We start from the raw sequence: 27,601 nt of genomic DNA on the forward strand, positions 1-27,601 counted from the left end.
AGAGGGGCAGCCCTGAGGGGACAAATGGCCAGCTAGGGCTCAGGGACCTGCCTGGGGCTGGAATACGAATCCCCCCTCATTCCTTGAGGCCTGGGGGTGAACAGAAAGGGCTCAGGTGGCCGCCCAGTGGGATGTCTCCATCCCCCCATCCCTGCATCCAACAATGCCTGTAGGGTCCTGGCCAAGTCCCATTCCCTCTGGGAGCCTTTCTTTTCCCCTGCAGGTGATGGGCCAAAGGCTCCACGTCCAGTTTGCAATCACCCGCTGGGCGGTGTGCTCTCAGGGGAGCTCAGCACGTGTTTGTCCTCCTCCCTTGGCAGGTGCAGGGATGAAGGCCCTGCTGCGACTTCTCAGACCAGACGCTCCCGCCCTCCACAACCCCTGTCATGTGCGGGTGCCCAGGTGTCTCACCCAGCTGGCCCCGGGGAGCCTGGGCCACCCCCTCCACCCCCCGCCCCCGCCGTGCTGGCTGCGGACCGGGACTCAGGGTGGGGCTGCCCAGGAGCCTGCCCTCCAGGGGCCCTGTGTCCTGGGCCAGGACCTTCCTCCAGGGGGGACGCCTGTCCTCTCACTTCCTGCCTTGCTGGTCCCTGCTGCCCAGAGAGCCCGCACCCTCCCCGAACCTCACCTGCCCTCGGTCACTCCTTCAGACTTCCGGGTAGGGCCTTCGTCAGAGCAGGGAAACCAAAACTTAACTTGACCCCAAAGACTTAGGGACATGACAGCTGGCAGAGAAGTTCCTCCTGTGTTGACACCCATGAGGGTGGCATGAGTAGCGTGAGTCTAGCAAGGGGTGTGTCCCCGTAATGCCAGCTCAGCCGCTTCCAGGAGCTCTGATGGCATATAAGGCTCCTGGGTCCTTGGAAAGCACCCCGAGAGGACGGCACAGGCGGGACAAGGCAGAGAAGCTGTGGACACAGAGCCACAGCTGGTGAAGGGACCTAGACATGGATGCTGGCAGAGAGGCCTGGGACAGGTAACCCCGCCCCCTGCGTCAGCCCTGCTCCTGAGCCCCTCCTCCCGGCTGCCTGATGGGGGCTCGCCACTCCCTCCAGGTCCCTCCTGGACCCCTGGGGGCGCCTGCTCTTCTTTGCTTTGCTCCTGCCACTCCAGCCCAGGCCCACCGAGCCCTGTCATCTGACACCCGGTCTGCTTGTCCACCCAGCCTCCCCCAGGATGACTCCTGAGGACCCATCCGTGAGGGTCCCCACCCTTGGCTCCCTCCAATCCCCTCAGGAATCTGGTCTTTCTGCCTGGGATCCCTTCTGAACTGTGCACTGGAAGGTCCCTTTTAGCTTTTAGCTTTTGGTTTTGTAAAGGGCTTGTGGTATATTCATCATTACAGAAAAGCCCATGATTATTTCAGAAGCACAGGCTCTGGTGTTCTCCTATCGGCAATGGTCCCGCACGGGCATGTCTCGGCCCCAGTGCACCCTGCGGCACGGGCTAACCTTGAAGTCAAGAGGGAAAAGCCCCAGGTGTCCCTCCACGCAGGGGAGTAGGCCAGCGGGGACAGGGATGGGATGGTGAGGCCAGCAGAGAGTCTGAGCGCCCTGGGAAGCTCCTGGGGGTCACCTGACAGAGCACTGGCCTGGCCTCCTCCCCGGGGGATCCCAGAAAGGGTCGCAGAGGGAGGCTGGGTGGCCCAGCAAAGCCAGTGGAAGCCCGTCCTCTGCAGCTCCGGCCAGTATGTGGGGTGCAGGGGGGAAGGCCTGGGGCGGAGGAGCCCAAGAAACCAGCCAAAGACAATGAGCTCATAAGAAATAGTTTAGATTTTTAAAGATTGAAGTATCTTCACCTTTTACGGAAAACCTCTCTTCTATTCCCAACACACATCAGCAAGAGGACTCTCACTGCTCCAGGGGGAGGCCGTGTCCTTCAGCCTCTCCTCCGCCCCTTTGTCCACAGACACCTCCTGGATGAGGACACCTTCAACGAGAACTTCCGCAATGATGATTGGCCCTCCAGAACCTACCTCTGTTACAAGGTCGAGGGTCCCATTCAGGGCTCCGGGGTCCCTCTGGGCCAGGATAAGGGCATCCTGCGCAATAAGGTGACAAGGCCTCCCGGTCCTGGGACGTTCAGGGTAGAAGCTTCTGGGTGTACCAGGGGCAGGTCTCACCAATGTTTCCCCTTCGGTCCCCACAGCTGCCACACCTTGGCCTGAGTCAGGTGGGGACTGTTTCTGTTGTCGCTGCTGGCTTGGAGCCACACGTCAGAGAGCAGGCACAGTGTCCCAGGCCTGGCACCGTCAGTCCCTGTCACCCCAAGGCCCGGGCTCAGCCTCTCCCCTCCCGCTGTGCCTCTGAGGAAGGGTTAGGTCAGAGGAAAAGGCTTCTGGATAAGGGGTCAGCTTTTCTAAATGGGTCCTGCCTGGGGCGAGTGCCGGCCACAGAACCTGAATTCCGTTGGCTCTCGAGGCTTCCCTTGGTCACCAGTGGGGGTCCTGGCAGGACCCCTGCCCACTGCCTGGAGATCGTGCCAAGGGCACTGCTCCCCACACCAGCATCGCCCAGGGAGGTCCCCTCGTCCCCGATCCCCATCCTACTTCGCCCAGATCTCTGAGCTCGCACCAGGGAACCTGACTTGCTCCCCATCCCTGCTTGACAATCCTTCCCTGGACGGGTTGGACCCATCTCCACAGTCCTGTGAGCCCCGACAATGACATTCATCCCACAACCCAGGCGCCTCTCCTCTGGGCGCCCCTACCCCATTCCTCTCAGCACAATGAGCCCTTTTCTATCACCCGTGGGCGAGGCCCAGAGCAGAAGCTCCTGGAAGTGCTGGTGCATAGGTGGGAGGGACGTTCGGTGGGGTTGGATGGAGACCGGGGGATCCCTGACTGGAGGAAGTACCCACTTCCACAGCATCAGGCCAGGGTCCTTGGAGCTCACCTGGCCTCCTGTCTCCCTTCCTGGGGCTCTTCCGCTGCTATCTGCAGGGCCCCAGTAGGTATGGGTCCCGAAGACTCTTCCCTTGGGCACAAGCTCAGAGGGCTCCAGAAACTCAGGGGTCAAGTTCAATCATATTTTAAAGCAATCCTTAAAAGTCGAAATTCCTACAAATCCCATGACAAATCAAATCACAACAATGCAAATGAGGACCAGTCAGGTGCCCTGCCATGCAGAGCCCTAGTGAGCAGAGGCAGAAAGCAAAGTGCTCAGCACCCCTCATCGGGCTCCTAGGAATTTGCCCTCCTGTGCTTGTCTGCCAGTGGTGCTGACCCGGGATCCTGGGAATACCGCACTGACATCCCAATCAGCTCCACGCTGAGAAGGGCTCCCCCTGTATTTTGTGCCTGAGGCCAGGACTTCCCTGCCTGGCCCTGGTCCCACCCTCTCCCACGTTCACCACCAATGACAGAAACCCTTCCTGCCTCTTCTGTGCTCAGCCTGCCCAGGGACCTGAGCCCTCCTGCCACGCGGAGTGCTACTTGCTGGAGCAGATCCAGTCCTGGAACCTGGACCCGAAGCTTCACTATGGGGTCACCTGCTTTCTCTCCTGGAGCCCCTGCGCTAAGTGTGCCCAGAAGATGGCTCGGTTCCTGCAGGAGAACAGCCACGTGAGCCTGAAGCTCTTCGCCTCCCGCCTCTATACCCGAGAGCAGTATGATGAGAATTACAAGGAGGGGCTGCGGACCCTGAAGAGGGCTGGGGCCAGCATCGCCATCATGACCTACAGGGGTCAGCGGGGCCCTCCCGGGGGTGGGCAGAGGGCAGGGAGAGGCCTGGGCAGGGCGGCTGCTGGGGGGAGTGGTGGGCAGGAGTCGTGTCCCTGGTGGTAGACCCCATTGGCTACCTGCGGAGGGGAGGCTGGAGCCTGGACAGCACAGGACAGCAGGGTCTGTGGGAAGAGAGAGGCAGGGCAGGACAGATGTCTCCGGAAGGGAAGGGAGCATGAGGGGTGGACAGGCCACACAGACCCTGGGCTTCCAGGAAGAAGGCCAGTCAGGCTGGATGAGGCTCCAGGCTGAGGAAAGAGTCCCCGGGGTCAGGGGAGCGCCCTGGAGGAGAGTGAGCAGAGGTGTATTTAGGAGGGGCACAGCCTGTCCCTGGGAGTCAGACCCCCTGTGGGCCCTGGGCCTCCCCAGAGCCAAGCTCATGTCCCTCCTCTGCTTGCTGCAGAGTTTGAGCTCTGCTGGAAAACCTTCGTGCTCCACGACCAGGAGGGAAGCTGCTTCCAACCCTGGCCATTTCTGCATGAGGAGAGTCAGAAATTCTCTGAGAAACTGCAAGCCATTCTCCAGGTGGGGGTCCTCCTTCCCTTCCTGCCACCTCCCCTGCCCTCCTCCCCCCTCTCCTCTCCCTGGCCTTTCCCTGCCCCTTCCAGAGCCTCCACTGGCTTACCTGCTCCCCCCTGGGGGTCAGCTCCACCCCTCTGGCTGCCTGGGACAGACACCTCTGTTCCCTGTCCTCCTGTGTCCCCTCCCTTCCCCATCTCTGTGGCTGCCAGACCCCTTCTGTGTTCCCTCTGCCCCCCTGTCTCACTGCCCGCCCCATGCCACTCCACCTTCTCCTCCTGGAGCAGGGAGCCTGAAGCATGGACTCCAGTCTGGCTAAAGACCGCAGGAGACCTCTGTGAACAGCAGAATCAAACACTTCCTCCCGGGAAATGCAACCTTGCCCTCCACCCCCATCTCCAGAGGGATCCAAAGAAGCCAGCAAAAGCCAAGGAGCCCAGAGGAAGTTGTCTTGAAAGCAAAATCTGAGTAGATTTACTTGTCATGGGAAACCTGTCTTAGGTTCCGAATATACCTGATGAAGATTGCCCTCGTCTCTGTCAGAAGAGTTTTCAATTTTCAGAGAATAATTACTTTAATTGATTTCAAATGCAAAGCAATGAAAGGGGATATTAAGGCTCTCCTACCAAAGGTTTTCTCTGGAAATGTGTCACAATGTCCAGAGAGCCACACCAAGGCTTGTAACCCTGTGCAAACCTGCAAATACCTCTCCCTTTGCGGTGGGCCCTTCAGGGAGCAGTCACGCAAATTCCCTCTGTTGCGAGTAAGAATCAGCTAAGCCTTATGGGGGGGATCTAGAAATCAGAAACCTGCCCCCTGCCAACCTGTCCTATTGTCAGCCACGCTGATCTGCAATGACAGCCTCGCTGTAGAGAATAGAAAGAATGAGTCTAAATATTGGGGAGGAACCCTCACATTTGAGGTAGGAGGGAGGGCGGGAGGTTCTCCAGTCCTCACCCCTGCTATCTGCCCCGCCCTAAGAGGAAGCCTGAGGGAGGGGCCTCCCTGCTCAGAAGCTGAGCTCTGCTGCTTCATGACACAGGGCACCTGGGACAGAGCCCCCGGGTCAGGACCCACACAGGACAGGGCACTGGGCAGAACCCCCCGCAGGCCCGGCATCGCCCTCCCGCTGCTCTCTGTGGAGTCCACACCCCTGAGTGGAGCCCTGGCAGCCGGTGGGTCCGCACAAGGCCTTCCCGAGGCCCAGCACAAGTCCCCGGTCCCTCCTCACAGACTTCTGCTCCCCTGTCAGGGCCTAAAGGATGTCCCAGCCTCACACAGTGACTATAAGGGGCTGGAGAGAGGCCTCATTCAGGTTGGGACAAGGGAGGGACTGAGAGGAAGGGATAGAGGACCATTGCTGGGCGGGGAGGAAGGGGCTGTCAGGGAGGGCTGACACCCTGAAGTGGAGGAGCTGGAGGAGAGAAGCAAGCCAGAAAGAGGGTAGAAAGGAGAGGAGAGGGGCACAGCGGGGCCCAGGTCTGCCGTGGAGGACGGGACAGAAGGAGCCTGAGGACAGGACTCTGGGAGAGAGGGGCTGCCAGCCAGGGAGAGCTGCCCTTGGGGGTGGACTTTGGGGCTGTAGCCCAGTAGACAGGAGGGGAGGGGCTCAGCGCTGCTATCAGCACCTGCCCCCCCTCCCCGCCCCTGTTCCCCAGCTCCCCTCCAGGCACCTGTCTTCTCCTGCTGGGCTCCTGGGCCCCAGGGCAGCCTGCCCCCAGACAGCACCTCCTCCAGCCTGCATGGCTCACTCCCAGGAGAAGAGAGAGGGGCACTGACCTCAGACTTCGGAGCCTGTGCGTCCTTCCGTGGGCAGGAGCCGTGTCCGTCCCTGGCAGGTGGCAGAAGGGAGACCCCAGAAATAGGGTTCCCACTGGGATTCCTCCAGAGACTCTTTTGTGCTGCAGAGGGAACCAGATTGTCCTCGGGACTCGTCACCTGGAACCTAGGGACTGACCGGGGGCTGTGTGACCGGTCCTTGTCCAGGGCTGAGGACAAGGTGTGACATGGTTTTTCCTCCACGCACGATGCTGCCGTGGAATGGAGGGGATGTCTCCGCTCCTGTGGGTCCCTCAGTCCGCATATACTCCCTCCGTCATGCCCGTTCGGGCTCCCGGCTTGAGCAGCCTGGTGCTGGGAGGCCGAGCTGGTCAGGCAGCCTTGGGGGCCTCGCCAGAGTGATAAGTGTAAGAATCGCGGTTTATGCAACTTTACAAGCAACATCCTAACCTCAGATACCACGTTCAGAAGGAAAAAGAAAGGGGCTCCCTTGTAGGGGAAGAAGAAGTTATACAGGCTCCCACAGGAAACAATTACTTTTCAGAAAGGAAGCCGACTTGGCCTTCATTTTCACAGACAGAACTTTGGCAACAATCTCAATCACTCCCGTGTCCGAGTAGAAGCCCACCGTTAACATGCTTTCGTAAACGTTGGCTGAAGTAAAGCTGTAAACGGGACGCCATGTGAACACCCCGTGCCCATGGCCGACTTCAGAAATAGACAGAGGACAGCCGACCTGGGCGCCCGGGCCCCCTGTGTCCTGCCCCCTGTAAGGTTGGGGAAAACCAGTCACCCCTGCCTTCCAGCTCGGACTCAGGAGGGGCGAGGGAGTCAAGGGAGGGAGGGGACAGGCACAGCCCTGGGAGCAGGGCGGCCTCTGGCCTGCAGGCGGTCCCTTGTCCCACACTTGCACACAGACTTTGCCCACACCTGCTCCCCCGCCCTCCCCAGCACATCATTCTCGGTCCCCCAAGTCTGACACATGTCGAAAAAGAATGCATACTCTTCAAATACTCGGAGGACCACATCGATATCCAAAAGGACGCATAATATTCTCTCCGTGGGGCTGAGCCCTGGAGACTCACTTGATCCCACCAAGCCCCTAAGGAGCACATCTAGGTTCTTTCCAAACATTCAGAATTCTCCGGAACGCCGCAGCGCTGAGTTGTGTAAATGCTCTGGCATTTTGGACAGATGGTCAGAGGAAATCCCCAAAGAACTGGTGGCAGGAGCTTTGGTCCCTTTGACAGACTTCCCTGTGACAGCTTGTGTGGAGCTCCTCTCCCACTGGAGGCTGTGAGAGGCGCCTGATGACACCACCACCCCTGGCCCTCCTGCATCTGGGGGGTCCTGGCAGGGGAGGAATAGGACCGTCCCACTGCCTGGGAGCAGAGCAGCCCGAAACCACGTCCTGGCCACTCTTCTGGAACAAAATCCCTGTGTACTGAGCTCAGATCACTCTGGAGGACGGCCCCACCTGCCACAGTGGGGCTCAGCAGAGTCACCCAGTTAGAGGGTCCCATTATGGCCGCCTAAAGCTGCTCCGTAAAGGAGAAGGGGTGCAGGTTGGGACCTGTAGGGTCAGAGGGCATGGGCAGGGGAGAAGCCCAGTGGCCAGGACAACAGAGGCAGGGGAGAAGCCCAGTGGCCAGGAGGACACCTTGATGAGGGAAAGGAAGGCAAGCTGAAGACAAAGCAGAAGCTGACACCCTGCAACCCCCCTCCCCCCCCATGTGATGTATGTGACATTCCTCAGGCACTCCTGGCTGCCCTAAAGGACAAAGAAATAGTCCTTAATACCTACAGCCCATTGACAAGTCCTTGAAACAGGCATGGTGACATTCCTCTAGGAACTCAGCTGCCGGGATGTTAATACTTTGCTAAGGGCAAAAGGCAGTCCTAGCCTGACCCCCTCCCCTCCACTAAGATCCTGTAAGTCTACTTGAACATATAAAAATTCCTTTGGAAACTTCCTTTGTCCATAACCCCCCAAGATACATATTGGCAATCATCCCCCAAGCATAAGGCCCACCGATATACATCTGAAGGGTCTCATGACTCAGGTTTTATTAGACAGTAATAAATGACCTTTTCCCAACAACAGCTAGCCCCCTCAAGGTCTTGGAAACCTTGCTTCCAAAATTCCTTAGAGACTTATGCTATCCCTAACCCCCTCCCAACTTGAGGGTATATAATGGGCCATTCCTCACAACCCCGGGGCAGCAGCTCTTTCTGCCCACGGGTCCTGTCCCCGTGCTTTAATAAACCACCATTTTGCACCAAAGACGCCTCAAGAATTCTTTCTTGGTCGTCGGCTCCGGACCCCACCCCACTGAACCTCACGTATATTCCCCAACCTCATCAACCTGAGGCAGGGGCCCTGGGGACTGTCATCACACATAGGGGGCCTGACAGAGGGAGCAGGCAGGCTCTGGGTCTCCGGGGTGACCATGTCTCCAACTCCAACAGAGAAAAGCATGAGATGTGTCCTCACGAATCAGCTGAATTCAGGGCTGGGCTTCCCTGGGGGCACCAGCAAAGGCAACAAAGGCTTCCCAGGCTGTTACCAAATGGTTGGAGACACAGAGACAAAAAAAGCACCTGCCTGGACCCCAGGAAGCCCTCTGTACCTTCCTTTTTTCTGCCTCCAGTAGCCTGGTGCCCCCAGCTGACTTTCTCTTTCTTGGACAGGGGACGGGTGGCACGAGGCTAACCTATGTTACCATCTGGTGCAACTGGCCAGTGGTGCCCGTGTGGCTTCACAACGACGTCCTTCACAGCCAGGCACCAGGCAGGAACAAGCCCAAACATGTCCGATGTGCAGGAGAAAAGTGCAGCTGTTGGTTGCTCTTCTCAGTCATACACCTGTCCTCCCAGCATGTGTAGCTCAAAGGTGTTGGTGGCGTGGCAGTGGGTGGGGACAACAAAGATGGAAGCCTGGTCCTGAGTTGTCCCCTCGGCTGGAGGGGCCAAGTCCAGACTTTGGAGTCCATGGGCAGGTAGAGGGGGGCTCTGGGGGATGGAGAGGTGTGGTTACTGGGTCCTCCCCTGTCTGCTCCAGACTGAGATCTCCTTGAGGACAGGACAGTGCCTGGCCCATCCTTGCCTCCCAGGTTCCCCCTAGCGTGGGACTGTGAGTCGGGGCTCCTGGGTGCTGTTGAATGGCTGGGGGACACAGTGAAGGACCAAACCAGTCTTGCCTTCCCCATGGGCGGGAATCTTATCATGTGGAAATGTGGCCCACATGCTTGGAGAACATTCTGGGGAAGCTGGAAGCACACGGGGGCTGCCGGGTCCCATGGTCCATTTCCCGGAGCCCTGGTTCTGAATGTGCCCAGAATGCCTATGTCCCTGACTTGAGCACAGAGCCCCCTGCCTGAGGACTTTGTAGCCTGGACCCCAGCACTGGTCATCCCCACAGATGGCCCGGAGCTGGCACCGGGCACAGGGGCCTCCTGGGGGTCAGTGGCCTGGCCGGGCTGGTGAGGAGTGCCAGCCAGTCCCCAGAGGGAGGATTCTGGCCTGTGGTGAGTGTGGGGGCAGGGTACTGGCGTAGGTGACACTGGGGACAATTTCAGTGTACCCCTAGGGCAAGGAGACAGACAGGGGGCATGTGTGGTGGTGGTGGGGTCTTCTGCTCCCTGCAGGGAAGCTGCCTGTCTCCTTTCCCACCACAGAGTTCCCAGGATGCTGGGAGGACTCAGGGACCCCAGGGAGGCCTGTGAGCCCTGGTGTGGCCTGCACACAGGTGCTGGAAGGGTCCTGGGGTGGGACGCCGTCAGCCCCTCGGCCCTTCCCTTTCCGTTTCCCCCCTCACTGGCCCTTGGTCCCTTTGGGGGAGACCCTCCTTTCTGTAGGTTTTCCTTCTCCCCCAGGCTCCTGCTGCCTCTTTCCAGTCCCTGTGCTCACTTCAGCTTAGCTCTGCTGTCCCCAGTCCCCCTTCCTGCCTGCCCACAGTCTCCCTTCCTTCTGTCTCTGCCTCCTTCAGGCCAGGGAGGGGCGTGGGGGGAAGGGAGTGAGGAGGAGCCTCCGGGGAGACCAGAGTTGGGCTTTTTCTCCTGCTGCATGCTCCCAGCTCTATTTAAACCACATTTCCTTCCTGTCCCCTACATTTCCTATCACTGCACTGTGCACGTGCATAGCCTAATGCATTTATTTGATAAGATTATAGAGAAAAGGGGGCGCCTGGGTAGCGCAGTCGTTAAGCGTCTGCCTTCGGCTCAGGGCGTGATCCTGGCGTTCCAGGATCGAGTCCCACATCGGGCTCCTCGGCTGGGAGCCTGCTTCTTCCTCTCCCTCTCCCCTGCTGTGTTCCCTCTCTCGCTGGCTGTCTCTCTGTCACATAAATAAATAAAATCTTTAAAAAAAAAAAAAAAAGATTATAGAGAAAAGGCTGAAGAGTATGAGGTAAGGGTGCCTGCCCTTCTGCAGAGACACGATGGCATTTCTGGGCACCTTTGGGCCACCTGCTCAGCTGCCACTCGGTGATAGGATGGTCCCCAGAGCAGGACGATCACTTGTCCCAGGATGAATTCGGTTCACGTTCTGTTCTGGGACCCAGGCTATGGCAGTGGCCTCGCCCTTTCCGTTCAGAGAGAGATTCTGGCAACAAACATTGTGCAACGGAGTGCGGGTCCACCTGAACACAGCAACCTGTCCATTCTTTCATCTCCGTCAGAAATCAGTGGTAGAGAGGTGGACAGATGATAGATGGATGGATAGATAAGGAGATAACAGAGCCGGTAGCGAACAGCTAAGGAGAGAGCGGGCAAACACGAAAGAAAATGGGGAAACTGTTCCCAGCATGCAAATTCGGGTGAGGAGCATAGGGATGCTTTTTATATACAACTTTCTGCAAGTTCGAAATAAAATGAAACGTTTAAACAAATAAAAAATAAAATTAAAATTAAAATTAAAAATAAAATTAAAATAAAAAATAAAATTAAAATAAAATTACTCTCTGTAGGAGGTAATATGGTCCTTTTCTTTTTTTTTTTTTTAAAGATGTATTTATTTATTTATTTGACAGAGACAGCAAGCGAGAGAGGGAACACAAGCAGGGGGAGTGGGAGAGGAAGAAGCAGGCTCCTAGCAGAGGAGCCCGATGTGGGTGGGGCTCGATCCCGGAACGCCAGGATCACACCCTGAGCCGAAGGCAGACGCTTAACGACTGCGCCACCCAGGCGCCCCGTAATATGGTCCTTTTCTGTCACAACTTACATCTCCTCTTCAAACTGCCCACAACGAGTGAGAGTTGTTTCTACAGTCATAGTAGTTAGTCGGAAGGAAAAGTCTCCTGAAGTCCTCCTTCGACACAGCCCAGTGTCCCCGGCTGCGGGAGCCAGAAGTTGACGAACAGAAGCCACGTCCCCGGAGAGCGTGTGCTCCCATTCCTCGGTCTCCTTGGATCTTTTCAATCAAAGAAAAGTTTTGCTTCTACGTCAAGGTCCATGAACAGAGAATCACCCACCCATGCACCTGGCTGCAGCGACCAAGGGTTGGTGACAGTCCAGCCTTGCTGGATGCTGATCCCTTCAAAGCCAGGTATGACCCAGAATCCAGTTTTGCAGGAATCCGGGACAAAGCTGAGCCTGGCTTAGCACTGAATCCAAGCTTCACGGCTGCAAATTCTTTAAGTTCCATGATGCCAAGATTGCATTTTTTCCCCCTTGTCCCCATCTGTGTGCACTGTTATAAGCACCACAGACCGGGTGGCCGATAAACAACAGAAATTTATTTCTCATGGTTCTGGAGGTTGGAAGTCTGAGGTCAGGGTGTCGGTGTGGTTGGGCTCTGGCGAGGACCCTCTTCCGTGTCCTCACCTGGCAGCGAGCAGAGAGAGGAAGCAGGCTCTCCGGTGACTCTTATGAGGGCACTGATTCTACTTATGAGGACTCTACCCTCATGGCCTCATCTAATCGTAAAGCCTCCCAGAGCCTCCCTTTCCTGATACCGTCACATGGAGGCAGGGATAGGGTTTCAACGTACGAATTTTAGGGGGACACAAACATTCAGTCGGTGACATACCCCCAAGATCCCCGAGACTTCCCAGGACCCTGATGCCCGGACAGATTTGAGCGTTGCCCCCTCTCCTCTGGACGTGGCGGGGGGGGGGGGGGGCACAGCAGGTGGGGGGGTGTGGCTTCTGAAGAAGGGGGGAGTTTGCAACATAGCTGCTGCCACTCCCCCTCAGGCAAGACTTCCAGGGTCCCCAGAGCCTGCCCGGTATCTACTGAGCTGAAGGTAAAAAGGACAGAGGGGGAGGACTCAGATCCCAGATGGACTTCCCAAAGCTGATTTTCAAAAGGCATGTGACTCCCAACTGTCCACTTCCTAATTCAGAAAAGTGAGGGATAAGCCAGGGGAAGAGGGAGAGGAGGGCATTGCCGACAAGGAGCAGAGTAGAGCAAAGACCGGGGAAGTGAGGAGAAGCAGGGTGTGGGAGGCAATGGCCAGCAGTCCCTGAGGCTGCTGGTAGGTGACCTTGGAGCCAAGAGGGGTGGAGAAGGGACAGAGTTGGCATCAAAGCCAGGACACAGAAGACCTTTTTTTTTTTTTTTTAACTGTGGTAAAAAAAAATTTTAAAAAGCAACACAAAATATCCCCTTCCTAACTTCAATGGCCTTAAGCACATTCACATGGTTGGGCAACAATCCCCACTGTCTCCAGACCTTTTTCATTATCCCAAACTGAAACTCTGTCCCATTATACACTGACTCTCCCTACTCCCTCCCCTCAGCCCCTGCCAAAATGTCACCTGTTAAGGAAACCTGCAGGACAGTTTCTACATCATGTCTGCAAGTCTAAATTTACAATAATGAATTCTGTTCTTTTTTTTCTTTTTTTTTAATTTAGAAGGCATGTAGGATTGTAAAATTTAACCACCCAATTTTATTCAGCCACCATGCAAAAAACACAAAAGAAAGTCCCAGCATCACAAATTTTGGAGGACTGAAATATCTGTTATCTACAGTAGTCGCAACTCTTTTAGCCTGAAATTTCTGACTTATTCTCCTAAGAAAAAGAAATCCCTTTCAGGTCTTTCTTCTACTTTTGCTAGACTGAGCTCCAGAAGCATCGGGAGCTAGAACCACAAATTCAGAGTGTGACAGTTGTAAAGTATTCTGTTGCATACATGAGTAGACTTGGAAATTTTGCAAGTTGCACTGATTAAAGACAGGCTGTCTGTCAAATGGAATTGAAAAAGTAATCCTGACCCATCTGGCCCTACTTAGTCTAAATGACCAAAGAATATTTTGTAACACATTTTTTTTAAAGATTTTATTTATTTATTTGACAGAGAGAGACAGCCAGCGAGAGAGGGAACACAAGCAGGGGGAGTGGGAGAGGAAGAAGCAGGCTCATAGCGGAGGAGCCTGATGTGGGGCTCGATCCCACAACGCCGGGATCACGCCCTGAGCCAAAGGCAGACGCTTAACCGCTGTGCCACCCAGGCGCCCCTTTGTAACACATTTTTACCTTTGGGAGAAGACAAACGTCAAACCTATGCATATTATATGTGTCACATTAATAGTTCAAGAGAATATAAAATAGGATCGTACTTTCCTACTTCTAAGAATATCATGTACAAGATAAACCCCCAAGATAAACCTTGTGATGGCTTTTCAGGTAGAAGCAGTCTTACAGACAAAAACAATACGGTTTCTCCACGGCTTAGGTATCTATATAACTTAAAGAAACCCGAGGGAGTAGTGAAAAAATTCTTAGTCCACTAGAGATTGATAGCAAAGATCATGTGAGATTTAAAAAGCATTTTTAAAAAACATCCCGGTGGGGGGGCACTGTATTCCCCTAATCTGTGGAGTAGTTTCTCTTGAATGAACAGAATCAAACCCATTAAAAAAATAATCCAGACTACATACTTTCTGTACAAAGCAAAATAGTGGATTTCTGGATGACCATATTTGATTACACTACGAGGTTTAGAATGAAATCACATCTTTGGTAAAAAGCTATTTTCTCCTTTACTCATTTGTTGACCGCATTCACTTGTGAACTAAGGTTTATATTTAGTTCGGTTGCAGTTACGGCACAAAATCTCATTTCCAAAACAGTGGCACCAATTTTCCTTAAGAGTAAACACCACTCAGTTTTTAGCAGCCATTATATTTTTAAAAGGTTAACAACTTGTAGAACAAAATATTTTCACTATATTTACTTTCTACTTTCTACTCACTGCCTACCAGCTATAATATTGAAAGGAGGGGCCCCTGGGTGGCTGGTCGGTGAAGGGTCTGCCTCCGGCTCAGGTCCTGAACCCAGGCTCCTGGGATCGAGTCCCGCATCGCATAGGCTCCCTCCTGGGAGCCCTACTTCTCCCTCTCCCTCTGCCCTCTTCCGCCCCAGCTCGTGCTCTCTCTGTCTCTCTCTCTCTCTCATGCTCTCTCTCTCGTGCTCTTTCTCTCTTTCAAATAAATAAATAAATAAATAAATAAATAAAATCTTCAAAAAATATATTGAAAGGAGGAATAATCCACCTCCAGGGTGATCTTTCTCGCTCTCCCATCCCACCTCTTACTCAAAGGATTTTCCACCCACCTCATTTCTAACCTGGTTGGGAGGAAGTGGAGATGTTTCAGAAAAGGCACCTGTGTATTTTGGATGGGACTGGATTTCAAGTGAGTATAGAGGCAAATCTAAGCCAAAGAAATCCTGAGTTCATAGTATCTTACAGCGCCCCGAAAGTTAGGTATGTGAGAAATAGCATATGAAAAACCCGCAGAAGATGAGGCGTTCTGAGGTCCCTCCATGAGCAATATTAGATTCTGTGACAATGCAACAGCGGGAACTTAATCTTAAAAAAAGTCACTTAGTCAGCTAGTCAAGCAAACAACACTGACGGCCAGTAGTAATTACATCTTAGCATGAAAACTGCATTTTGTTAACAATGCCTCCCTACACATCCCCAGCTCTGTCGAGCGACACTTTGCATTAAATTATTCTTGAGTTGGGGCGCCTGGGTGGCTCAGTCGTTAAGCATCTGCCTTCGGCTCAGGGCATGATCCCGGCTTTATGGGATCGAGCCCCACATCAGGCTCCTCTGCTGGGAGCCTGCTTCTTCCTCTCCCACTCCCCCAGCTTGTCTCTCTCTCACTGGCTGTCTCTCTCACTGGCTGTCTCTGTGTCAAATAAATAAAATCTTTTTTAAAAATTACTCTTGAGTTAGTAGAGGACATAATCACAGCAGGCTGTGGGTGACAAACTACTGCTAATTGTGAAAATTGGGGTGAAAGAGTTGGCAAATTCCTGAAAAGAGCAAATTAAATCATTTGTTCAAAAGAAATACTGGACAAGATAAAACTAGCCCAAATCTGAAATTTGAATTAAATTAAATTAAATTCGAATTGTGACCCTATGAAACAAGTTTTGGAGTAGATGTGAAATTTCCTAAGGCTCCCAAAATGATCATTTTCACCAATTCCCACCCAGAAGGAGCTGTAAAATATGTTAATGCTGTGAAAGAGGAAACAAGGAAGAGATGTACCCACAAGTTTAAGTGGCTCTGAGTTTTCGAAGCTGCCCCTGGAAAATAAGCCACAGGCTGATGTCAAATGGACAAAAACACCTGAACGCTTTGAATGAAAAATGACAACCGAAAAACACAAGGTGGAAGAAGCACAATTAGGGCTTGTAAAAAAAAAAAAAAAAAGCAAGAAAAAATTTAAATCCACATGGCTTTGGCCTATCAGAAAATTTAAATTATTTCGGAGCATCTGCAAAACGTGCAAATTGTTTGAAAACGCTGCCTGGCAAATTCAGCAATCCTATTTGTTAAAGGTTAGCCACGCGTAGTCTTGGTTCGGCTCCGATCCGCCCGGGCGTCTCCCGAACCGGCCTCCGACGCCCTGCATCGCCCTGCACCGCACAGCCGGCTCCTGCCGCTCCCTCGCTCCGAGCGCACCGTCCGCTGCCGTTCCGGCCGCCGCCCGCTGGGGGGCGATGGCGAGGCGGGGGCGCGAGGCGCGCGCGTGCCGGTGGGCGTGCCCGCTCTCCAGCGGGCCCCTCCCGCCGCTGCCCTCCAGCGGGCGCCCGCGACCCCGCCGTCCGCGCAGAGCCCGGGCCCGCGGCGGGCGCGGCGGGGTCGGCAACGGGGCGAGCGCGCAGCGGCGCCGCGCACCGGAAATCTCTGACCGTTAAATAGATCTTTGTCTTCTAATTACCACCGGGGACCGGAGGCCACCCTGATGTTCAGTTCTGGGTTTTGTTTTTGTTTTGTTTTTCTTGTTAATGCTGTTGGGCTTATGTTTGCTTGTTGAAAGTCCATACCAATAAAGCGGTCTGCTGAGAATATTCCTGATTCTTGGTGTGTGAGTGGCAAACAGAAGACGCAAGAATGGCGACTAGAATGTTGAACGCTTGAACATACACGGGTGTCCTTCTCTGTAAAAAACGAGGGCTTTGGGGAGTGGAGGACAGGCACGCTGATGAGATACTGCTGGCTGCCCACCAGGGTCGGCTTTCTGGAAGCGAATCCGGCAAAGGGATCCACGTTCTTTATTTATGTGTGCACTCCACCCACCCCACCCCCCGTTTGCGTCTACACTGCAGAAACAACCCCTCCTCAAGATCTCAGTGGTTTGAAACAAGGAATTCTTTTTCTTGCTCCTGCTAACCGCCCACGGTGGGGGTGGGGGGTGGGGGGTGGGGGGTGGGGGACACTGTCCGGGGGTCCTCGTCAAGATGGGGGGGGCTGACCCAGAGTCTCCTCCCTGACCGCTGCTCAGCACTTGGCGGGGACGCAGCACTTCACTCCCTGGCTTTTAAAGCCTCCCCCTGGCAGTGATGGGTCACTTCTGCTCCTAGTTCAATGGCCAAAGCAAATCACCCGCTCACACCTCAACTCGCAGGTGTGGCGGAAGTGGAACTCCACCAAGCCACAGAAGAAGAAAAACGGGAACGTCCACAAGCAGCGCGGAGGGCCAGCGCATGTAGCCCCACCTCGCTAAGCCAGCTTCCTGGCAAAGGTCTGAGCGAAGGAAAAGGAAAGAGGTGTGATAACTGCAAAGAGGAAACATTTGTCATTATTTCTAGGTTATTTTCCCCTCCTATCTCTACTTAAGAGGATAGAGGGGTCACAGCCTGGCAGAAGCTGGCGTCCGTGTCCCACAGGTATGAGTTGGCTCAGGCACAAAGCAAGCATTTGCCTAGAGTGTTCCTTCCACGCCTTAACCTACCACCGCCTCCTGGCCATGAAAAAGCAAAAGCTTCTACAGAAAGACCAGAACGGAGGGAAATAGCTGAAGACAAAGTATTAATGGTCTCTCAATCCTGAGATATATATATATATATATATATATATATATATATATATATATATATATATATATATATATGTAAGATTTATTTATTCACTTTAAAGAGAGAGCACATGAAGGGGGGGCAGAAGAGGAAGGAGAGGGACAAGGAGACTCCCTGCTGTGGGGCTCCCACAGGCTCACCACCCTGAGGTCATGACCTGAGCCAAAATCAAGAGTCTGTCACTCAGTAGATTTAGCCACCAGGTGCCCCCTGATATATTTTTTCAGATTTGCACTGTCTTCTTCATCTGCTTCCACCTCCCCTCCCCTTCCCATCTCTCTCTCTCTCTCTCTCTCACAAACACCCCCCCCCACCACCAAAACCAACACCGTGAAGCTTCAGAAAATTAGGAATAAAAATAAATCTTAAAAACGACCAGGTGGGAGAGGTATATTCCTCTCCTAAGTGAACACAATCAGACTGACAAAGGGCTTCTGGCTGGCAAGTTGTTATGCTTGCTATTTTTGAATTTCTGTGGTTACTATTATGTTGCATCATCTCTCCAGTTCACAAAAACAAATCAGTGGCTCAAGCAGGTTCTAACAATCGTAAACCAATGGTGACGGTGGCAACGTAAATCCTCAGAAGAACACAGCGCCCACCATGAATAAGCAGTTCTCCAGTGTGGCGAAGAAATAGGGAACCATGTATTCCAGGACAAGCAAATTCTTGCGTAACGATGGTACGCATGCAGCCGTAAGTGAAAACTGTGAGAAGTCCGATGGGGAATTCTGGAAATTTTCACGATCGCACCAGCAGTGTGTTTGCCTCTAGTCCTCAGCATGTTACCAGTAACATTAAAACTGGGGTACGTAGTCATCTGAAGCCATAAAACATATTTTTCATTATCTTCCCCCAAAGCAACCAATCCTGTTTTCCCAGAACAGAACAAACCCCAAACAATGCTTTCTAATGGAAGATTGATTATTCTTGTTACTAAAGACGCAGAGGAGGCCAGAGCTACAGGGCCATCATTCTCAATTGCTGCCCTATTAACAAATGCACAGAAAAGTCAGCCTTACAGTTACCAAGAAGCCTGTAAAGCAGCTGCAAAAATAATGATAAAGACCAGGCGTGGAGAGAGAGCCAAAGGACTATGGACAACACTGCTTTATCAGATAACACGGTGGGAGGTTGCAGGACATGAAGAACCCGCCGAGCAGAAAAGCAATCAGTGCACACACGCTGGTGGATACTTGGCTGTGGAGCAAGCCAGAACTCTCACGTGAGGGGGATGAAGCAAGCCCTTGGCACAGACGGGGCTCAAACGTGAAGGAAAAATGCTGCCTGGCTTGTCGTTTTGTTTGTCGTGCCAAAGTGTGATAAGAGGCTTTTCATTTATAGATTATTTACTTTGTGAGTCATGCGGTAGCAACGGTGCCTTGGGATCAGTGCCAGAGTTGGAAGGAGCCGCGGTTGCCGCAAGGAAAGGCTCGGTTCTGTGAGTAAAAGAGGTGGCTCCGCGCACTGCTTTGTTCACAGAAAAGAGTTGATGGTCAACAAAATGCTTTGGGACCTTGATTCGGGATTAAAGGAAGTAAAAACAAAACAAAACAAAACAAAACAACAACAAAAAACCCCCCAAACAACCGAGTATCTTCGAATCCTGGCAGAGTTCAACGCACATCTTTTCGGCATGCTGTGAGAAAAAGCAGGTAGCGTACAGGTCAGTATGCTTTCAGTCAGGGATGATAGAAACTCAGTTCCAAGTGGATTAAGCAATAAATGGAACTAATTAGATCATTTGTGATGTCAGGGCTCTGGCTCCGTTTCGCTGCAGGTGCCTTGGCTCCGTTCTCCTCCTTGCGTTGGCTTCCCTTCAGCCCAGCTTCCCTTGTGGTAGAAAAATGGTACAGCAGCAGGAGCAAGCCCCACACGTTCACACCACACCATCCAGACCAATCCCAAATTCCCCCGAAAAAGACCTGAGAGTCACACTGATTGGATTGGCTTGGGTCACATGGCCACTTTCGAACCAATCACAGTATGGCTGGGGGTGTGGAACCCGCTGATTGCTCCACCCCTGCCCTGACTGCCGGCACAAGGCCAGCAGAACTCGAGCAAGGAGGGTGGGAGGGAGACTTTCTCACTGATACGAAACTGTTCTTAAGGTTTAAAATACTGTTTTATCTTGAAATTTAAAACCGTTGATGAAACTCTACTTTCTTGCTACAAGTTGGTGATCTGTGGTGTGAAAACTTGGAGGAACTGTGCCTTACGAGGATGCTTCAAGTGTCTGATACCTGATCCCATCCCTTGCAAAAACAAAACAAAACAAAACAAAACAAAACAAAACAAAACTCTCCTTCATCCGTTCCCCTGGGAGTGAATGGAGTCAGTAAGTGGCAGGGAGAAGGCTGGAAGTATCAGGCGGGACTTTCTACTATGCCATGGCTCTGAACTCTGCTGACCAGGCACCAGCCCCACAATGTCAGTGTTCCCTGCAGGCTGTCCTCGCCATGACAGCACCTCTGTCTGCCTCTTCTTGTTTGTTTCTGCTTCTCTTTCTTCAGCTCCTTCATTCCGTCTCCTCATCAGTCTGGTTTCTCTGTTTGCACAAGGACTATCACGGCTGTCTGTCCCCAAATGGCTCCCTCAGCCCCAGGTCTCCCTGACCTTCCAGGTCTAGCAGCCAAAGCTAACCTAGAAGAATGTCTGCCTTGCACGTCTCACTCTCCAGAATAGAGAATCTGATTGGTTCAGCTTGCATCGGGTGTCCACACCTGGTCCAATTAGCCATGGAAGACTAGGGGACCCACCAGTGTGAGGGAGGAGGGGAGATGGTAGCAAAGGGGACCCTGGCTCAGTAAGTATTTCAAAATGTTTCAGATCCTTCGGAAGACATCTTGACATCCTCCTCAAAGTACTCCTTTCATGAGAAGAGAGTTCTTAAGGGTGACATGGACAGGGTTGCCCAATTAATGAAGAGTACCACTCAAGCAGACCGTGTGGAATCAGAATAAGCCCCCAGCTGACTGGAAAAAGCTCTGTTCCCCAGTGCTATGAGGGGAGGGCTGGCTGCATCTCTGGATCTGATTGAAGTCTGGGCGACTGCCACGCTGATTCTTCCAGGAGCTGAAGAAAACCACCTGGCTGAGACGCAGACCAAGCCTTACACTTCATCACCTGAGCTGTATTTTGTTCCTATACCAGAACCATTGTGTCTTTATGGGCTCTCCTAATGATTTCTGTTGTCTTTGGGAATTACTCCTTACTTTTGCTGACCAAAGCTGGAACATGTATGAGACACTGAGACAGGGAAAAACCCTGGGCCCTGCCGAGTTTTGAGCCCATCTCTTTCCCCTCCTTAACCTTAGACCTAAGCTCCTGGCTCCAAAACCTGATCAGTAATAGTTGTCACAAAATCAGCTTTCTAACCTTTGACACAATCTCTAGACAAGATGCTTGTACAGACCGCAAGCCCATCTTTCCCTTGTGAAATTTGTGTCTCTCCTTGCATAAGAAGAAAGTAGACAGTGGTGGTGGGGAAAATATGGCCTTTGGGGTCAGCAAGACCTGAGTTCGAGCCCTAGACTCACCACAAGAGCAATGGGATCTCACTCAGGAGGCTTGCCTCTGTAAGCCTGGTTCTTCACTGAAAAATTTGTGATAAATCTCCCATGAGGATTAAATTAAAGAACCTAATTTCAAATGGCTGGCACAGGTGAATCTCAAATGTTAGCCCCTTTGCCCTCCTTCAGAGCAGGGATGAAAGCAAAATTTGAGTACCTAGTCTAGGCTCTATCTCTTACACACAACATCTTATCAATTCAACCGACACTTACTGAAGGTGGCAAGGTGATAAGGGAATCCAGCATGGACCCTGAACTCCAGGAATTCACAGCCTTGTGTCTCTATCCTCATCTATAAACTATAATCTACAAATCAGAGAGAAATGGTGGGGTCATGTGCTTCCCAACAGAGATCTTGGAGAATATAAAACTTCATGAATGATGATTGCAAGGAAATCCCATTTTCCTCTCTCTAGAAACGTCTCAGCAGCAGGATCCTCCAAAGGACTTGGTCTGCTTTTTTCTCTTCTCTCTCTCACACCCTTGCTCACCTGATTCCCAATGGGGTTGAACAGGAGTCACCACTGCCCCAGTGGAAAGTGGAATAATAGTGCAACAGAGACGAGCAGCTGTAGTTCAGGACCATGAACAGCACCAGGTATTTGTCTCCTGGCGGAAACAGGTGAGTCCTCTTAGCCTGTGGCCTTATTGCCCCTGTATAAGAGCCATTCTGATGGCAGCGTCTCCCTGCCTCTAGTAGGATTGGCTCCTGCTGCCTGAGAAACTGGATCTACACCAGAGCTCGTGTTGTGAACTATTACAACATTCTCCTGGCGGCTGGAAGATGAGTCTGAGAACCCAAAATACCCAGGAATGCTTTCCATTTGGACCAATGCACGGAGAAAGGGAAAACCCAACTGTCAGCTTCTGGGGTAACCAGATATAAAGGGACTTGGCATTTGTGGATTTGCCCAAGAGCAATTTCTAAGCCAAGTCACAGTGCTTTTCTGCTTTGAGCCTCCTCTTCAAGCCAGTCAATGACTTTCAAGCACAAGAGTTCACAGAGGAATGCCCTAGTAAGAGAAGCCCAGAGCCAAGTCCGAAGTCTGGCTGATCCTTTTCTGCTGGCCCATATGTGGCACTTGAATGGGTTGATCTTCCCCTCCTTGAGACTCTGTTTTTAGAGCGATGCCTCTCATAGCAAAACTGCTAAACTGACATTCCTTTTTCCTCCTACCCCATCACTGAAGGCCTTGAACGACACCAAGTTGTTCTCTGCTCTCTCTCTCTGTCCTCCTTTCCTTCTGTCTCAAGCCTCTGTTCTCACTTTCCTGTCTTTGCCTCCAAAATCTGCTTCACCATCCTGGTTTCTTAAACTCCAGTCCCTTAGCAATGTAGAATCACCTGTGATTCTTCCTGTCCCTCCCTTCCTTGTTAAATCTCCTAACGAAACCTTTCATCCTTTCATTAGTAAAGTCTCTAAATCAACCAGTCCTCCGATATTTTCTGAGCCAAAATATATGTAGACTGAAGAATAAAGTTTTTAAAAAAATTTTTTAAATGGAGATTTATTTATTTGTTTTTAGAGAGTGCAAGAGGGGGAAGGGGAAGAGGGAGAAGGAGGGAATCCACAAGCATGGGGCATGGGGCTCGATCCCACGACCCTGAGATCATGACGTGAGCTAAAACCAAGATTTGGATGCCTAACCGACTGTGCCACCTAGGTGTCCCTGAAGAATAGGGTTTAATTTTATTTTATTTTTCTTAAAGATTTTGTTTATTTATTTGACAGAGAGAAAGGCGGTGAGAGAGGGAACACAAGCGAGTGGGAGAGGGAGAAGCAGACTTCCCGCTGAGCAGGGAGCCTGATGCGGGGCTCCATCCCAGAATGCTGGGATCATGACCTGAGCCGAAGGAAGACACTTAACAACTGAGCCACCCAGGCACCCCAAGAATAGGGTTTTAAATGATAGTTTGGACATCCAGTTGAAGCTGATGAGGTGACCACACGTATCCAGCCCATTCATCTCTGGAGACTCCTCCGAGACAATAGTAAAAAATAAAAAACGAATGAACCCATACTTAGGAAGAGAAAGGAAGGGAAGTCATAGAAAGAAAGTAATCTGAAAGACTGAAAATAGATGGAGAAGAGAAAACCAGTGATGCTTAGATACACAGAGGGAAATCCAACCAAGAAATAAGCTGATTTGCTCCCAGGGACTGCTCGCAAAGTAGAGGGCAGGGCCCAGGCTCACTATTTGAGGTCTTGGATCTTGGATGGATTGCCGCCCACCTCTGAGAAGAAGATTGGGAAGGCTAGGGGGTATGGGAGTATAAAAGATCAGGGGCTGTGCCAACCTCCCGCTGTTCTATAACTGGATCAGTCATAGCCCAATGTAACAGCTGAACTACGAATGTGAAATGGGATCAAGACTGGGGGTCTGAAAGACCCAGCAACTGAAAAATGATGACCAAGGAGAGCAATCGGGGCAGGAGGGAGGAGAAGAAAAAAAGAGACAGAGAGAGATGAAAACAAAAGGGTTTCCTTTCAAAATAACTCTGTAAACCAGAATTCTCAAAACCTACAAGGAAATGTAATGCTAAGAAAGGAAGCCAACAAAATCAACGCATGAAGTCACTACAGATTAAGTAATCCTATAGGCAATACGACAATGACTAAAGAAATACATTGGAAATATTCAACAATCTGAATGCCTGCTCTGACTCAAGGCTGGGAAATACTTGTAAAGAGGCTTCCTCCTGGAATTCTCTGGGAGGTGGTCTTAGTGCCAGAACCCACCCTTGAACCACTGACACACACGGCGTAAAACTCCTCTGCTTTTCACTACTTGCTGGACTCTTGCCATTACAAATATTCCAACAGTCAGACTTCAGTCCCAACAGGCTGGCTGAGGAAGGAGCATCAGGTTAAACAGTTAGAACACATACTTAATGTAGAAGGCTGAATAATGGACCACCCCTCCAAAGACATTCACATCCCAGCCTCAGAACCTTTGAATATGTTACCTGGTATAGCCAAAGCGACTTTGCAGATGTGATTATGTGAAGGATTGTAAAATGGGGGAGATTATCCTGAATTATCCAGAAGGGCCCAGTGTAATTGAAAGGGTCTGTATAAGAGGGAGGAGAGGGTCAGAGTCAGAAGAAAGAGATGTGACAATAGCACCAGAGGTTAGAGTGATGTGCTTTGAAGATAGAGGAAGGGGCTCTGAGCCAAGGAATGTAGGTGGCTTCCAGAAGCTAGAAGAGGCAAGGAAGTGGGTTCTCCCCTCGCAGCCTCCAGAAGGAAACTGACACCTTGATTTTAGCCTAGTGAAATGTATTTTGGTCTTCTGACCTCCAGAACTGTAGGAGAATACATTCATGTTGTGTTATGGTCACTTTGTGCTTCTTTGTTACACAAGCAATTGAGGACTAATATGCCTAGTGAAATGGAACTGTTTAGTTTAAAAATGAGGTCTAAAATCCACAACTTCTTGGAGCATAAAACATGATTTTCAACTAAAAACCTCAGCAGGTAAATGAAAGACTACTGAGACCTAATTAGTGACCCTGAGGATGACATGCAGGAAATGCCTCAAAAACAGGGAGAAGAAAGATTTTTTAAATGTAATTTATGAGGGAAAAGAGACATAGTGAACAAAACCAGGAGATCTAATGGACAAATAATAGCTGCTCCAGATGGAGACAAGCATGAACAGATGGGGAAGAAGTCTTAATTGAATACTAGAAGAAAATCTTCCTGAGCTGAGGAAAATACATCCATCAGCTGATTGAAAGGCTCGCTGAGTTCTATCTGGATTGATGAGAAAGTCACACGTGAGGGCACATCCTGGTAAAATGCATAATCTCAGAGAATAAAGAGAAAATCTTCCAGGCTTCCGGGCAGAAGAGCTCAAAAGGCTGGCGTTGTATCTTACAGAGTGCAGTTTATGCTTTGGGTTAAAAACCTATATATGGTATTTTCTCTCTCATCACTGGAATATAGGAGTCCAGGAATTAAGGGATAGAAATGGGAGTGAGACCTCTCACCATTACACCTAGTAACCTGTTTGCAGAATTTTTACTTCCCTCCCCACAACTCTGAGCTCTGTAGACATGGAGGTCTTGCTTCCTAAGAAAGAAATACTTCTACCAGAGGGCACAAGTATAGTTCCATTAAATTGGAAGCTGGGATTGCTACCATCCATTTCGAGTCTTCCTTCCACTAAACCGAGACGAGAAGAAAAGGGTTACTCTACTGCCCTAGGTAATTGATCTTGATTACAAGGTGAAATTTGTTTGCTGCTACACAGTGGAAGTGGAGGGGACTGTATCTGAAACCCAGAGGCTGTTCTGGGCTGTCCCTTAGTACTTCCATGTCCCATTGTAAAAATGAATGGAAAGCTTTCAAAAGGCAAAGCCACTAAGGATTCAGAGACTTCAGAAATGAAGATTTAGGATACCTCATCAGGTAAAGAACCCTAACCAGTTGAGAAGAAAGGATATGTAGAATGAAGAGTAGAAGAAGGAATTATAAATGTCAACCACAGCCCCATGACCAGTCACAGAAACAAAGACTGAATCAACTGTGAATATTTTCTTCCTTGCTTGCTCTATAATATGTGTGTATTTGTGTATATTAACCACTTTTTTTCTTCTCCCCCCTCCTTCCTGTTATTTTACGTAACTTTTGCTGGATGTTAACTTTCCAATTTCAAATTTAGGTAACAGAATATTCAGGCAGGACTGCAATTGAATTTGAGAAGTTATTAGTTGACCAGAGATGAATACAGCCCTTTGGAACTTTGTGCCTTCTATTTTGGGGAGAGACTGAGAACGTCATTTTTACATGAAAGATAGTTGCATCATGTTAAATGGAAACATAGAGTTATTTTCTTGTTGCATGAAGGTCAAATGTATGTGTAACAGTGACTGTGAATGTTAAGAAGCCAATGAGAAGGACTATGCCACAGAAAGTAATGTCTCCCAGCTCTAAACGCATCCTTCTATACTCTGCTTTGTGATGGGGACTGAGACTCCAAACCGTATTGCAACTTGGTCAGCGGGTGCCTTGTTAGACTCTGCCAGTAGGGGACACTAGAGGAACAATAGGAGCCCAGGGGAGAAAAAAAGGGCTGGCTACTTTTCATCTGCTTCTTATTTGATTCCCATCAGCTTGCTTTTCCTGCGAGAGTCACCTAGCAGGTCTTCCTACAACAGCAGATGAGCCCAGTTTGAAGTCTGTCCAGCACCTGCAGACCCACCCTCTTCATGCTCCTCACGCACAACCCAAAGACACTAGCACCAGCCAGCCTGGGCTCCCTCCTAGGAAGTCAGGTTTCCAACCCTGTGGGGCTCCTCCTCCAAACAGCAACACCTGCTCCAGCCTGACAGGACCTCTTCATTAGAGGTCTGAGTTTCTCCTCTATGAGGTCCCTCCTCTAAGTCACAAAATTTTTTTTTAAAGATTTTATTTATTTATTTGACAGAGATAGAGACAGCCAGTGAAAGAGGGAACACAAGCAGGGGGAATGGGAGAGGAAGAAGCAGGCTCATAGCGGAGGAGCCTGATGTGGGGCTCGATCCCATAATGCAGGGATCATGCCCTGAGCCGAAGGCAGACGCTTAACTGCTATGCCACCCAGGCGCCCCTAAGTCACAAAATTTTAATAATCCAACATCTTCCCTTTGTTTCCCCAACCCTACGAGTGGCAGCTGCATCATGAAGTTACTTCCTCCATATCTTAAAAGGATCTCTTAACTCTTTCAGTTACCTAGTTAAGGCCTTTATACCTAGTTAACAATTCTTTCTTTTCCGTTCTCTCTGCTCAAATAACATGTAGTTTTTATTCCTTGAGTAGACCAGACTTACATACTATTCTTTCAATGTCTTCAGTGATTATAGGACTATTCATGTTTTCTACATCTTCTTGAGTCATCACTGGTAAGACATATTTTTCTAGGACTTTGCCAGTATAAAATTTCAGATATATTGGTATAAATTTGTTCATAACATCCCATTATTATCTTATGGATATCTGCAGCCTCTGGAGTTATATCCTCCTTCTTCCATTCTTGATATTATATTATTTGCACCTTCCCTCTTTCTCTTGATCAGTCTCAGTAGAAGTTTATCAAGTTCATTAGTATTTTATTTTAGTTTTATTTAAAATTTTTATTCTAATTCCAGTCAGTTAACAAAGTGTTATATTAGTTTCAGGTGTACACTATAGTGATTCAACATTGCCATACCTCACCAGGTGCTCAACCCAAGTGCACTCCTTAATTCCCATTACCTGTTTCCCCTATTCCCCACCCCTCGCCTCTTAACCACCAGTTTTTTTCTTTATAATTAAAAGTTAATTAGTATTTTTAAAGACTTAATTGTTGTCTTTGTAGATCTCTTCTACTGTATGTTTGTTCTCCCTTTCATTAATCTCTATCCTTAATTATTTCCTTCCTTCTCTTTCTTTGGGTTTGTTTTGCTGCATTTTTTTACTAACTTCTTGAAATGAGCAAATCATTAATTTCAATTTCCTATTTTCCAATGTATGAAATTAAGGCTATACGTTTTCTTCTATAAACTATTTTAACTGCATGTCACAGATTTTACTATGTGATATTTTTATATTATCTTTCAGCTCAATGTTATAATTTCATTCTGACTCTCAGATTCTGTGGAAGTAAGCATCTTAATTTCCAAATATGCTAATAATTTATTATCTTTTTGTTGTCTGTTTATAACTTG

The 27,601-nt window shown here is 50.5% G+C and overlaps 1 protein-coding gene across 1 annotated transcript; it reads left to right on the forward strand.

The window, feature by feature from the left end:
• The first annotated feature begins 947 nt into the window (after positions 1 to 947).
• Positions 948 to 16,170, forward strand: LOC125282614 (DNA dC->dU-editing enzyme APOBEC-3G-like). The gene is made up of 5 exons (XM_048217824.1): positions 948 to 976; positions 1,909 to 2,053; positions 3,401 to 3,683; positions 4,125 to 4,246; positions 15,823 to 16,170. Exons 1-5 carry the CDS (start codon positions 948 to 950, stop codon positions 16,168 to 16,170), a joined length of 927 nt encoding a protein of 308 aa, XP_048073781.1.
• Positions 16,171 to 27,601: the final 11,431 nt, after the last annotated feature.

This window comes from Ursus arctos, unplaced genomic scaffold (assembly GCF_023065955.2).
Source record: "Ursus arctos isolate Adak ecotype North America unplaced genomic scaffold, UrsArc2.0 scaffold_21, whole genome shotgun sequence".
Classification (NCBI taxonomy): domain Eukaryota; kingdom Metazoa; phylum Chordata; class Mammalia; order Carnivora; family Ursidae; genus Ursus; species Ursus arctos.